This window comes from Anolis carolinensis, chromosome 1 (assembly GCF_035594765.1).
Source record: "Anolis carolinensis isolate JA03-04 chromosome 1, rAnoCar3.1.pri, whole genome shotgun sequence".
In the NCBI taxonomy this organism is placed as follows: Eukaryota; Metazoa; Chordata; class Lepidosauria; order Squamata; family Dactyloidae; genus Anolis; species Anolis carolinensis.
In genome coordinates, this window is record NC_085841.1 from 177,236,747 (window position 1) to 177,252,288 (window position 15,542).

The 15,542-nt window shown below is 41.2% G+C and overlaps 1 protein-coding gene across 7 annotated transcripts in view; it reads right to left on the reverse strand.

The window, feature by feature from the left end:
- Nucleotides 1-15,542, reverse strand: part of LOC100552049 (UDP-glucuronosyltransferase 1-6) — a 53,008-nt gene that overhangs the window by 10,242 nt on the left and 27,224 nt on the right. Inside the window, exon 1 of one of the 7 annotated variants that reach the window (XM_016995417.2) lies at nt 2,920-3,521. The exons of 4 other annotated variants lie outside the window; for them this stretch is intronic. In XM_016995417.2, coding sequence (XP_016850906.2) covers nt 2,920-3,470 — 551 coding nt within the window. In that variant the 5' untranslated portion in view covers nt 3,471-3,521. Of the gene's footprint in view, nt 1-2,609; nt 3,522-15,542 lie in introns of those variants that run through there. 2 more of the 7 variants (XM_016995406.2, XM_016995418.2) reach the window with 2 other exon arrangements.

The following is a 15,542-nucleotide window of genomic DNA, read 5'->3' on the forward strand; positions in this document are numbered from 1 at the left end:
CCTTTTTATGAACATTCACTGGAGTGATGCTGCGACACTGAAATGTGTCATGACTAAATCTCCCTTAAATTCATGCTCATACGCTGGTAACTCTATGGCAGAGACATTTTCAAAGGAAATCACACACACACACACACACACACACACACACACACACACACACACACACACCCCGGATATTATGTGGGAGCCACCTTTGATGCACAGGCAAAAGAATCCAACCACTTTAACTTTGTTTTTATTGGCATTCTGTTTTAAGTCTTACATATACATTTTGATAAGTACAGTAGAGTCTCACTTATCCAAGCCTCGCTTATCCAAGCCTCTGGATAATCCAAGCCATTTTTGTAGTCAATGTTTTCAATATATCATGATATTTTGATGCTAAATTCGTAAATACAGTAATTACAACATAACATTACTGCGTATTGAACTACTTTTTCTGTCAAATTTGTTGTATAACATGAAGTTTTGGTGCTTAATTTGTAAAATCATAACCTAATTTGATGTTTAATAAGCTTTTCCTTAATCCCTCCTTATTATCCAAGTTATTCATTTATCCAAGCTTCTGCCGGCCTGTTTAGCTTGGATAAGTGAGACTCTACTGTATTTTGATTTTCCTTCAAGGTCTGGCTTGGCGCATCACTTCATTAGGAAGGCCAGAAGCCATGGATTGCTGTGACCATAAAGTACATATCCTTCTGGTTACAGAACCATTTTCACATTAGATGAATCTTTGAGTTACCAGGGCTCACATTGTCTTCGTTTATCTGTGCTGGCATCTTGTACTAAGGCCCCTTCTACACTGCCATATTATCCAGATTATCAAATCAGATAATCCACATTATCTGCTTGGAACTGGATTATATGAGTCTAGACTGCCATATAATCCAGTTCAAAGCAGATAATCTGGATTTTATATGGCAGTGAAAAAGGGGCTCAAGTATCCATAAAGGAGTTTGTTGTTGCCTTACGAATGAATCACCTTGCCCCATAAAAATGATATAAATAAGTTAGGACTAAATTCCCCAGACAAGTATTTTATGCCATAGCTCAAGACTGCCAAGCAAGCAGTGACATATGAAATACCTTTGAGTATGTACATAGTGCATTCATTCACACTGCATAATGATACCAGACCCCAGCATATCTCACATAGAACCAAGTAGTCTGGCCAGTGGACAACCCCAACTTTTATTTCAGACTAGGAAGTCTATCAACATTTGATCATTTCCTAGATAACGTTGACATACAGGTAATACAGCATAACATATTTATTATTGTACCATTCTGCACCCTTATCTAGTGGTCTCTTAGGTCATAGTATTCCAGCCTTCAAAGGCCCCTTGTCTGCTTTTCACCTGCATGCTCTCAAAGACGATCTCTTTGTTTAAGTTCAATGTGGATTCTCCATTGCCCAATCTACCAGTTTATTAAGATCAAGTCAGAGGGTGCTGTGGTTTTTAACTTTGAATATTATTTATTTATTTATTTACAGTATTTATATTCCGCCCTTCTCACCCCGAAGGGGACTCAGGGTGGATCACATTACACATATAAGGCAAACATTCAATGCCTTAACATAGAACAAAGACAAAGACAAACGCAGGCTCCGAGCTGGCCTCAAACTCATGACCTCTTGGTCAGAGTGATTTGTTGCAGCTGGCTGCAGCTGGCTGCTCACCAGCCTGCACCACAGCCCGGGCCCAGGGTATTAAAACATTAAATATGTTTTAATAGGTTTTAACTGTGAATTTTGAAATACTGTTTATCTTTAATTCTGTTTGCATATTGGTATATTTTAAATTGTATGCTAATGCTTTTATGTTAAGCCGCTTTGAGTCTCCCTCAGGAGCGATAAAGGAGGGTATAAATAAATAAATAAATAAATAAATAAATAATAATAATAAGGCAACCCCTATTTTTCTGAAGCTTCTGTTCTCATTATTCCCTCTTTTAATTTTTTATCATCACCTACTTTCCCTTTTGCTCCTATTTACAATAATGACACTCCATGCAGTCATGCCAGCCACATGACCTTGGAGGCATCTACAGACAACGCCGGCTCTTCGGCTTGGAAATGGAGATGAGTACCAACCTCCAGAGTCGGACACGACTAGACAATGTCAGGGGGAAACCTTTACTGTTACCTATTCACAATCAGTTTCTTCTTAAACTTTCCAAGTTTCTCTCCACTTAACCTTTCTACTTCTTCCTCTGTGCCTGTTATGCAAATTACTCAGCACACTTCGCACAAAAAACTATTTTCTGCATAAAACATGTGTTTTCTTTATCACATAATAATTCTTCCACAACTCTTCCGGACATTTAGCACTGTTTCTTCCCTCCTTCCAAAAGCACTTATCATATTATGCTATTAGTGAAATGACATCTGGTTAACAAACATTTTGTATCACAATTTTTATAGATACAAATTAGAATGAGAACCACATTCGCCAACAATTCTGTCCATTTCTCTAGCCCTTGAAGGATTTTGCAGAACTCAGTATCTCCCAAACCAAAAACAGACAAAAAAGGTTTCCTACCTTTGACACATGCTAATACAAGTAAATAACAAATATATAATTTTACAAAATCATCTTACAAACCTTGGACAATGGCTTCTTCTGTGCACAGGTGATGCCTCCAATGTAGATCATATTGGGCATCACTGGCCTGGGGTACTCAAATACAAAGTCGTATCTCATGAGCCAAATGGATGTTTTACTGAAAAGTTCTGAGATTGTGGTTGTCCTCTGTAGAAACTCAGATGCAAGCTCTTCATGATTTGCAAAAAATAGACGGCAAAGTAAATACTGTAGAGGTGAGGTTATTAAATTCTTCACGCGTTCAATAAAGCTCATGTGATCCGAGAAAGAAGTAAATCCCCATGGGACATATGAAAGAGGGACTGGACACTGAGCTGCTTTGTAATCTAGGCCACATGGAAGTCCACGCAAAAAGTACACAGTAGGCAAGGACAGGTATTCGGCAAGGATTGGCCCACAAGGCAGTATAGGATCTGAAAACATGGCATCAAATTTACTCTGTTGGAGGAATGTGATTAGTTCTTTATCATACAGAAGATCCCTACAAGCAGAAGCATAGAAGGCTGTAATTCTTGTTGTATTAATGTACATGAGAAAAATCTTCTCCAGGAATGGAGAGTCATCAAAGATAGCCGTACCTAATGAACGGTAATGGGCATCCAACTCCTCCTGGGTATAAGGCACTGAATGAGTCCTCACAGTGAAGTGCTCAGATGTCTGCATGAGGAAGGTGTTTTCTGGCATTAACACTACAACCTCATGCCCTCTTTGTGCAAGCTCCTCTAGTGCCATTTTCATGCTAAGCCAGTGGCTTCCATCCTGTGGCACAACCAAGAGCTTTCCACTTTCAGCCAAGTGACAGAAAGAAAGCAAACATGTAATCCCAACAGCTATGTGGCTTCTTGATTTCAAACATGCCATTTCGGTCCTGATGGCACCTAAACTCACTATGCGCTCTGTATCTGAATGGTGTAAACTGTAAAATTTAGCACAAGCATGGCCTATAAAACCAGCAATTTAACGGAAAAAGTCAATGTTTAACATGTGCCCTTCTTTGAAGCTAAAAGGTTTTTTTATCAAGTACCAATCAAGTTCATGTTGTATATTAACAAATATCCCTTGGGCAACCACACTTTGGTAAGATGATTCAGCATACTAGTATCTATTGATTATATGCCACATGGCGGTCACACAAGTTCATAGCCACCTTTTGAAGGCAATAAAGATTGGATTCAAGCAAGGTGAATTAAAATATATTACGTTTCATTTTTTAAAGATTTCTTTATTAACAAGGCTACCTCTTCTAACAGTTACTTATTTGTTTTTAACACCTTAAAGCATATGCTCTTTCTCAGCTCTCTCTTTTCCTGGAACTTTCAAAAGATTCTCTTAGTCATAGAATCATAGAATCATAGAGTTGGAAGAGACCTCAAGGGCCATCCAGTCCAACCCCCTGCCATGAAGCAGGAAAATCTCATTCAAAGCACCCCCGACAGATGGCCATCCAGCCTCTGCTTAAAAGCCTCCACCACACTCCAGGGCAGAGAATTCCACTGCTGAACAGCTCTCACAGTGAGGAAGTTCTTCCTCGTGTTCAGGTGGAATCTCCTTTCCTGTAGTCTCCACGGCAGCACAGAACAAGCTTGTTCCCTCCTCCCTATGACTTCCCCTCACATATTTGTACATGGCTCTCATCATGTCTCCTCTCAACCTTCCCTTCTGCAGGCTAAACATGCCCAGCTCTTTAAGCCGCTCCGCATAGGGCTTGTTCTCCAGACCCTTAATCATTTTAGTCACCCTCCTCTGGACACTTTCCAGCTTGTCAACTTCTCCCTTCAACTACGGTGCCTAGAATTGGACACAATATTCCAGGTGTGGTCTGACCAAGGCAGAATAGAGGGGGAGCATGACTTCCCTGGATCTAGATGCTATACCCCTATTTATGCAGGCCAGAATCCCATTGGATTTTTTGGCTGCCGCATCACATTGTAGGTTCATGTTTAACTTGTTGTCCACAAGGACTCCAAGATAATTTTCACACGTACTGCTGTCCTCTTTGAATTTTTCAAAAAGAGTCATGTAAGTTGTACAGCTGACAATGTTCTCAAGAATATACTTCTAAAATGTATGTATATAACATTAATGTGTTGTAGTATATTTGTCGCATCCTTCTTCCATAAAGCAAAAAGCAGGCTATCACTATGTACTACATTAAGCTCAGAACATATATTTATGTAAAAAAAGGTTTCCCCCGACCACTCAATTAATAAATACCATCTTTCACTTAAGCACATGGTTTTATTCTCATAATCATAAAATTACTAGTTCAGGATTATTCGTGCCTGAACAGAGGTTTTAATTTTCACATCCAGTAAAATACCAAATTAAAAAATAAAGCACTTTGGAAACTTTAGCACACACTAGGCTCAGGGCTAAATCTGGTCCTTTGGGCTTTTCCACCTGGCCATGCATGGACTTCAATGTGGCCATTAATATTGTATGTGTTTCCCCATTGTCAAAGGTGGACATATTTCTAACAATAATCAAAGTAAAAGTTTTATCTAAAATACCTTTGCATTTTTGGTCTTTCCTTTCTGCTTTTGCCGTGACCCAGAATTCAAACTCAGCTTCTAGGAATGTCTTTGAAATTTAATTCATGCCCTTTCTTACATCCTCACCCATATCTAAAGTTTTACCAAATCATGTGGCTTAGTTTCATTGTGACCTTGTTGTCTTTTTCATCTGATTTTTAAAGAAAAGGAGGTGCATTTTCAAGTCATTTTGTGCAAAGCTGGACATAAGATGAAGTAGCTTACTTTCACATTGTTAGTAAATTTCATCCCCTGCTTCCCATTCTGGCAGTATATTCAGTAAGTGTGACACCAATTTTGTACTGATGCCCCATACAAGGGACATAGAACCTTTGCAACAAATGCAAGTCATGGTGGAGCAAAGGTTAATTGTATTGATTTGTTAACTTGCATAACAAAAAATGTTCCTTATCTAATCAGCTCTAAGGCACGAACTCTACACAGAGTAACTTTTACGTTCACTCCCTTCTAATCTGGACAGCAATCATTGCAAAAACCTCCTCTCATGACCTGGAGTTTTGAATCATAGTTAAGTATTTAGGCTATGCTGCAAGGCACAAATCAGGAATACAGGAATAAGACAGCTAGGATAGTAACTGAATCTTGTTCTTGTGAAACTAAGATTCAAACTTTTTTTTCCTCTCACAATCTGTTAAGAGCCAGTATGGGGCAATGATTTGAGTAGTAGACTCTGGACCTCTTCACACAGGGCATTTTTGCCCTGTTTGCCAGTTTTATTCACACCAAGGACGGGGCCTGCCGTGAGCCATTACACAATGCACAGCAGGCCCTTCTCACATTTCTCCCAAAGTGGGGGGGAAGCACCGAAAGGCACTTTCTCCTCCACTATGGTGAGGAAAGTGTATTTTAGGTAACTCTGCATGATGGGGAAAAGCGCGGCAGGGCAAAGTGTGCTGGCGCATGTTGCCACATGTTGCCGCCCTTTCTCCCATCTCTCCCTGTCCTGTCTCCACCATATGATGGGGTAAGGAGGAAGGGCATGCGGGGGTGCCACAAGTTCCCCTTTTCGCCAGCAACTGCCAGTGAAACAGCATGGCTCAAAAGGGCCATGTGAAGAGGTCATAGATCTCTGGAGATTAGAGTTTGAGTCCGTGCTTGGCCTTAGAGCTTACTGGGTGACCATGATAACCGAAACCCCGGCTTTTAAATTAATTTTAAAACGCAGCGGAGAGTTCCGCAGATCACTCACCAAAGGAACGGAGCGGGACCGCAGCAGACTATTATTAAAAGACTTTTTTTCTTTCTTCACTTTCCCCTTCCCTGAACTATGTAACAAATCCCCCCAATAAAAGTAGCATTTATTTTAACAGTAACACTCTCTATCTGGTTATTTTGTGTCATTCTCTGACTCCTTCCTTTGCATGCAATTTCTCCCTCTCACTAACCCGCCTGATCTTTAAAAACCCTGGCGGAGGCTTCTCCGCCATAGATTAATACGGCGGACGATACAAATTGGCTCATATCTTTATCAAAATTACCCCTAGAACGCTCCTCTTTTAGTCCTAACCCTTTCTAAGGCTCCTGACTCGAAGACCACCAACGGAACCGAAATCGGTCCAGTTTTCGGCACCCCAACAGCTGACTGTCAAACGGGACCAACCGCTCTTTCAAGCCGGGCTGCCCTCTTCCAGCCTTATCCCGGACTTTCCTCTCCCCGCGACTCGCGGAATGGTTTTAAGAGATCCCTAGCCCCTTTCTGTGAACTGGGGATGGGGGATCGCTCTCCCGCTGGGGAGACATAGATCTCCAAGTACCTTCACCCTCTCTGCCGCTGCCAGGGGGTGCCCGGACGGATGCCCTCCACGTTTCATTCATACCTTCATAATTTTATGAAGGAGAAGAACACTCTTCCCCAGACCTACCCCTGGACTTATGAAATCTTATACTTCCAAAGACTACAACCCACATGTGCCCCTTCCCCATGCCATCTCCATGAATTCCTTATGAACTCTTTTTTCCTCATGTATCCGTGAATTTCCATATTCTATGTACTTGGACACTCTCATGACTCACTGTTATATGAACTTCTAATCGTTGGGCTAACTTCATGAATTGTGAAATCATGCTGCTAGAACTCCACTCCTATGACTTTCCATATTGGGTTCCCCAGATGTTGTAAACCTCGTTCTTATCAAATGTTTTCAATTGTTTATATCATCCATGATTCCCCTTTATGCAATGTAACCCCCCCTATGGATTTCCCCCTTACTTCCTTGAAATCTGTCTATCTGCCTATATGTATTTGTACTCTTTGGGATCCCCGGAAAATATGTATTTTTCCCAGCAGGGTTTATGTTCCAACTTTATTTTAATTTTCATTCTATCCCATATAATTGTCAAATCATGAAATCAAATGGGAAATATTATGACCCCAACGTGAACCCTAGCCCCCATGATCCAGACCTCCCTTCCCAAAAACAAAAGGATAATCTGCCACAGTTTAATCCAATCTCATTCCGATCGCATGGACAATATAGGGCTTGAGTCACCAAATTCCTAAAGGTGATCCGACCCCAAGGCAAACATTGTCATATCCCAGGCCAGGACGCCTCAGGAAGGCACCCTGTGGGGCCCGTCAATGACGGCTCATCACCACCCTTCTTTACTTCCCCCTGACACCCCAAGGCATATCTAAAATCTGTGAACGTGACAGGACCCCGGACATCCTTGATGGGTGCCATTAATTCCTTTAGAAATCGGCCGGGCCAGGATTAATCTGATATTTCCTGTCCGGTCACTTCATTGTCTCAATAGCTCCCGCCTCCTCCTCTCTGATTGGCCCGAGTGGGGACAAAAAGCGGCTCCCCATTGGGCCAGCAGAGCAAGGCGGGAAACGAAAGCCCGCCTCGTTCAGCCTCCCAGCCTATCCGTGATCAGATGGGCGGGGGAGCGGGGCGGGAAATTCAAAGGGCTGTCAAACCGAAACACTGTATAAATATGGCTTTATTTGAAACATATGTTACGCTAGTAGATTGAATGATCGCTACTAGTGTCCATTCAGCTGAATCGCTCAATAAAGACTCCTTGGCGGATTTTCCTTCAACCTTGGCGGACCTTCTTCATTTCAGGCTTCAGGTTGTATTGCGGCTTATATTCTCCTTTTGGCTTCGCCAAGGTCCGTTCCCTCAGGACCGGATCGGGTCTCTCCTTAAGGGCCCGATCCCCTAAAACGCGGTCGACAACAACCTTGAGCAAATCTTCTCGGCAGATTCAGATTAAATCTTGACAATGAAATCCTGAGATAGGGTCTTCATAACCCAGAAATGACTTGAAGGTACAAAACAACATAAATCAGAAATGACTGGATGGCACACAACAACAACAACCACAACAATATCCTTCAGTCTAACCTAAGTGTCATATGGTAAAAAGTACAGTAGAGTCTCGCTTATCCAACATAAATGGGCTGGCAGAACATTGGATAAGCAAAAATGTTGGATAATGAGGAGGGATTAAAGAAAAACCTATTAAGCGTCAAATTACGTTATGATTTTACAAGTCTGCCACTTGTTATGGAGTGTGACTACACTTGTGTTGTTGTTGGGCATTTTGGCTCGCTGAGTGTTGCTACCTAGAGAAACAGCTGTGGATCCAGGTGAGAGGCAGACTGCATTGGATAATACAGAATGTTGGATAAGCGAAGGTTGGATAAGTGAAACTCTACTGTAGCAGTAGTAGCTTGCTGTTAAATAATACTCCACTGGGTTGTTGTATGTCTTTCGGGCTGTGTGGCCATGTTCCAGAAGTATTCTCTCCTGATGTTTCGCCCACATCTATGGCAGGCATCCTCAGAGGTTCCATACCTCACAACCTCTGAGGATGCCTGCCATAGATGTGGGCAAAACGTCAGGAGAGAATACTTCTGGAACATGGCCACACAGCCCGAAAGACATACAACAACCCTGTGATCCCGGCCATGAAAGCCTTCGACAACACATGGATACTCCACTTTTCCTCCAATGAGTTCCAGGAATTCTTATACATTTATCCTCATGACAATGCACTGAGCCAAAGTCACCTCGTGACTCGGTAACAACTGGAACAGGAATGGTCACTGTGCGGCTCTCCAACCCTTGTGTAACTCCAGTTCCTAGCAGCTCCAGCCAGCGTAGCCCATGATAAGGAATGTGAACTATGGAGAGCCATACAATTTCAACCCTTTGAATGAAAGTGGTATTTTTCAGGGTCTAATTCAACATTCAGACGTCAGCTGAGTTCTCACAATTGTTCTCACAATTGTAGAGTTGGGGAAGATCCTGACAGCTATTCTATGCTCTAGACAGGAATTCTCAAGTTAGAACACACTAACACATGGCTGTATGCACTTATACTAATGATAGGCATCAGTCCCAAGATTTGGTTTAGATCTCTAATCAGTATTCAGAGAGCAGCCCAGTTCAGTTCAGTTTGGGTTACATCAAAGGGTGCCAAATTACAACTGGGACTGAATCAGAACCTCCCTTTGGACATATGAAGTCTCATAGCAATACATAGAATAATAGGGTTGGAAGGGACTGCATGGGCCATTGAGTCCAACCTCCTGCTATGCAGGAAAAGCACAGTCAAAACAAGAGCCCAGTACTTGTAAGCTCTTTGCCCTGAGGTTGTCAGTGTAATCTGACATGCAGGACTGGGTGCAACTAGGTAAATCCACTGCCAGACACAAGACACTAATGCAGGAACATATTAGCATGGTGGTTGTGGTTAGGAGATCATTCCTTATCTGGCCATTAAGCATCTGCCACCACAGTTAGAAAAGACAGTCTTCCTGATGTTGTGACTTGTGACATGTTTTTGCTGATTTGCATGTACATTTCAGTATTATGGTTAATGAGACACTTCTGTTGTGTTGACAAAGAACACTTCTCCCACCCTTTTGGATCCTCTCCTAAACTCATTGGTTCAATGGTCTTGACTTTAATTTTAAGCCAGCAAGGGTTAACAAATTTAAAAAATGACATAGCTCCAGTTCCCAACGGCACTCTTTCTCGTAAGGGGAGAGAGAATTTATTGTTGTCGTCATCATCATCATCATCATCACCATCCTCCCCCTACTACTTTTATCTGGTAGCTTACAACAGTTAAGACATAGGGACACATCTACAGCAGGCAAATTAGCTCAGTGTAAATCTACCCATGGATTCAGCACTTACAAGCACAATCCAGGGCTGTTACTCACATGGCCCAGGACAGCATCCACTCACTCCCTACCTTTGATATGGTTCTGATCATAAGGAAAGACATACAAAACATTGCAGCTTTGAGCCCAATTCTTCTCTCCCTCTCCCCATCTTTTGCTACTTCAAAATCCTTTATCTCCCTTGAACCCATGCTGAAGCCTCAGTTCACAGCCTTCTTTGGCTCACCAGCCCTTCACTTATTTTCTCTGTCCCCACCTAGAAACTGACTGCTTTCTATTTTCATCCTGTAAATGTCCTTTTTATTTTACCTTCTCAGTCCAGCTCTTTTTTGGAGGGGAAACTCTCTGCCTGTATCTTTAATTTACTTTACATTTACTGGGGCTAAATTCCTTAAAGGTACAGATGTGGGACTCCTGTGTATTTCAGGAATGTATTGGTTTCTTTGCCAATTCTTGCAGTTTATCAGGTAACTTTCCTCCAGTGGAAAAGTGCCAGTCATCCCCAGAGGGAAGATATTGGGATGACAATATTATTAATTATAATATTACTTATAATCTCTTAGTAATTTTCCTTGTAAAGTGGTGTTCCAGAAGTGTCCCTCAATACAGACAAGACATATATATATCAACATTCATACAGATCCTAATTATGTGAGCTACTAAATACTAAAGCAGAATTTCAGCTTGATGTATCGCAGAGTACCAGTAAAATTAACCCACTAAAATTTTCGATTTATGGTTAAATTACCTGAGTTAAGTTTTTCTTCTGCACACAGTTGATGCCTCCAATGAAAACCATGTTGGGCATTGTTGGTCTAGGATATTCAAACACAAAATCGTACCTCAGCAGCCAAACAGGTGACTTGCTAAAGAGATCTAGAAGTGTGACATCCTTATGAAGAAACTCTGAAGCTAAATCATCAAACTGAGAGTACACGTACTTGCAAAGCAAAAAATCCATCGACCTAATTAACATATTGGCCACACGCTGGAGAAATGTCATGTTGTCCGTAAAAGGGGAAAACATGTTGGGAACAAATGAAGGCGGGCTTGGGCACTGGGCTGCTTTCAAGTCCAAATTGCAAGCTATTCCTCGCAAAAAATTCACCACTGGAATTTGAAAAAAATCAGAAACTATGGATCCACAGGGTACTGCAGTAGCTGTAAGGACAGCATCAAAGCGAGACACGTTGACATAATTCATCAAGTCTTCATTGTGTAATAAGGAGTGACAGCTAGAGTGCATCATGTTAATAAATTCTCTTAAATTCTTATGTATCTGAATAACTCTCTTGACAAAAGGTTCATCAGAGAAAAGTGAATGCCCAAATTTCTGGTAAACTTTCTCCAGTTCCTTCTGTGTGTGTGGTACTGGATATATCTTGGTGGTGTAGGATAAATCTTTCAAGAGGAGGCTTGTTTCTGGCACCAGAACAACTATTTCATGTCCCTTCAGACTCAGTTTCTTCAGTACCTTACTCATGCTGAGCCAGTGGCTTCCATCCATAGGCAACACCAGGAGCTTCCCAGCGTCTGCAGAAGGAGAGGAGATGAGAAGGGAAAATGCCCAGAGGACTAAAGAGCAGAGTGGAAGGGGTAGAGCCATCTTGTCTTCTCAAAAGGGAGGAAAGGGACTTCACTTAGACAATTGGCACCCAAGGTTTTATAGTGTAGAGTAAATATTTACTTGCGCAACATTAGCACTCTACTCCACATGCCTAACATGGGCGGGAAAGACCTACTGGGGTCAGTGCACAGGACTTTGCTGCCTCTTTGGGATGGAGAAACAGTTGCCTTACTGGAAGGAAATGGCAGTCTTTTTATTTCTTAAGAAAATAAATGGGATGTGCTGGTGTGTGACTGAAATAAATTATTTGATTGATTGAAATGGGATCTGTGTGATGGGATCAAGTTTTTTTTTTTCAGAGAGGTGGAAACACATGTGATGGCAGAGCATGACAGGGACTCTCTTATGTATATATTTGGCCTAGGAAGGTAAAATCTCCCTCAGATATGTCATATATATTTTATTTTTTAAAAAAGAAACTCAAAATGCTTCGCAATATAAGACAGTGGTTGCCAACCTTTGGGCCTCCAGGTGTTTTGGACTTTAACTCCCAGAAATCCCAGCTGTTAGGAACTGTGGGAGCTGAAATCCAAAACACCTGGAGGCCCAAAGGTTGGGAACCACTGATATAAGAAAATAAAGTATGTCTGTTTACACTCATCATTTTCCATACAAGTAGTAACTATCAGTTTAGGACTGATATAAAGAGGCTCGATGTGCAGTTTTTTAAAAATGGGCTCTTCCAGACTGGTGTGAAGGTGTGAGTTCTCTTAGAGTATTGAGTATTGCAAGTTGCTCTCACTACCATGTACAACTTCTTCTATTTGTAGTAATTTCTTTGATTTGCACTCTTCCAGAGGTTTTTTAGGAAGGTGGAGTGTGGGTTTGCTAAAATGGATCAGAGATCTGAAGAAGAAATCTTCTCAATTTTTGAAAAAAAATATATTCCGAATTGCAGTGTTATGGTGCAAAAGTGCAATTTCGCAGATGCACTATAGCACACTGATTAAGGGAAATAGACCCTGCTTTGTTCTTAAATGTTTCAAAATTAAAAACAAGCCCATTGTAAAGGGAAGGGATAAAATATTACAAGTGCCATAAAATAGTTTAAGGTAAAGGTAAAGGTTTCCCCTTGACATTAGGTCTAGTCGTGTCTGACTCTGGGGCTTGGTGCTCATCTCCATTTCCAAGCCGAAGATTCAGCGTTGTCTGTAGACACCTCCAAAGTCATGGTGCCGGAATGACTGCATGGAGCACCATTACCTTCCCACCAGAGTGGTACCTATTTATCTACTGACATTTGCATGTTTTCAAACTGCTAGGTTGGCAGAAGCTGGGGCTAACAGTGGGAGCTCCCCCGCTCCTCAGATTCGAACTGCTGACCTTTTGGTCAGCAAGTTCAGCAGCTCAGCAATTTAAAGAAAATAGTTTAGAATAACAAAATTATCAAGGTTGCTTTTTTAAAATCCTTATGATATTTCTGTTATTCTAGAAAATATTTTAGAACAACAGACATATAATAAGAATTAAAAAAAAACCTTGAGAAACATTTCTCTATTTGGCAAAAGCCCTATTTCATAAGAAGGGAGTTTGGGGGGGGGCAGTTCTACACCACGGGTAATGGACATTTTTCAATAATTTATAATAGATATGTTGGTCAATATATATTATTTCTTTGTTTGCTTCTGTGACAGAACTGGATTACATCTGCAGACTTGGTAGGCCTTTCTAGGTGACTGAATTTTGATAATAAATAGGTGCAGGGATTTTTGCGCAAGGAGCCTTTTACACTGTGATGACCCTTGTTTTTAGAGAGATGCCCAGTCCTTATGTTGGTAGTTTTGATGGATATGCTGTACAGGACAAATGTGCCCCCAATAGGTTCCCATAACATTTCAGAAAGATCGGTGCAGAGAAAAGGTTAGGAAGGTAAGGTGTAATTATGCTGAAAGAAAACCTGAGGTTGTTTTTGTCATCTGCTCATTTCCTGGCATCAAAGCCAAAGTTCAAAGCCAGTCTGGAGGACAAAGGTGGGAACAGTCCATGAGGCTATATAGTGATTTTTTTTAGTCCTAGCAAAGGTGGACATGGAAAATACAGAACATAATAAGACATAGGGAGATGGGTGGGATATAAATAAACTTTATTATTATTTATCATTAAAATACAGCCAAGCAAAGTTAGCCCCTGGAGGCTCACTTCATCACCAAAATAATTAATTGTGCATTAAATGGTGGGAGCAATGATTTAGGGTTTTTTAAAAAAACAACAACACCCCCACATTATGAAGGCCATTGGTGAGAACTGGAACTAATGAGAGACATTCTTTGAAGGAATTGTTTGAAGGAAAGGTAAGATCCTGATGATGGGCAAAAGGGTTTGAGGACAGCAGATGATGGAGGGGTCTTTCCATGAGAATATGTTCAAACCTAACTACAGTACAAAAACAGAGCCATGTCTTTAAATCTGGCTTGATTGTAATTGAAGGATTTATGTGTCTAAAGGTAAAGGTTTTCCCCTGACGTTAAGTTCAGTCATGTCTGACTCTGGGGGTTGGTGCTCATCTCCATTTCTAAGCCGAAGAGCCGGCGTTGTCCGTAGACACCTCCAAGGTCATGTGGCCAGCATGACTGCATGGAGCGCCGTTACCTTCCCGCTGGAGCGGTACCTATTGATTTACTCACATTGGCATGTTTTCAAACTGCTAGGTTGGCAGAAGCTGGAGCAACAGCGGGCGCTCACTCCGCTCCCCGGATTTGAACCTGGGACCTTTTGGTCCGTAAGTTCAGCAGCTCAGCACTTTTACACACTGAGCCACCAGAGGCTCCATGTTGGAAATGTCCTGATTTTCTTAAATATGATTTGGAAGGGGTTTGTTTTTTTCAGAAGTTGTCAAGAAGTTCTTACAAAAAATCTAACAGAAAAAGAGAAGAATAAACTAAAAGAAATATCAGGATTACAAACCGGAAAAAGCAAAATACTTAGGAATATCACTCTCAGATAAGAACACAACATCATTTCAAGACAATTATGAAAAGGCTTCGAAAGACATAAAAACAGATATACAAAAATGGAATAAAGTTGAAATGGAAGTAGCATTTTACAACACAAATAAGAAGGAAGGAGATCAATGGAGTACATATAGAGATTTAATAGTATATTAAGATGACAAATACAGTTTTAAAACTCAAAATGAATTGATAGATGAAGGACTTCACCTACAGTCGTACAGATATTGGCCACTGAACGAAAGATTTACATTTGAAAATAAAAATATTGGATTCAAAAGCGAACAATCAGAATTTTAAAAAGAATTATGTGCTAACTTATTGAAAATATATATAAAATATCATTGATTTTTTTTTATGTCAGGAATGACTTGAGATAATTAGCCTTCTGCAAGGATGTTGCCCAGGGCATGCCCAGATGTTTTGATGTTTTACCATCCTTGTGGGAGGCCTTTCGCATATCCCCCCATGGGAAGCTGGAGCTTACAGAGGGAGCTCACCCGCTCTCCCAGGATTTGAACCGCCAACCTGTCGGTCAGCAGTCCTGCTGGCACAAGGGTTTAACCCATTGTGCCACAGGGGGCTCCAGTATTACTGATGATGGAAATAGAACCAGAATTGATAAAGTTGGACATAACATAGAATTAGATAAATAGGGAAAAAATG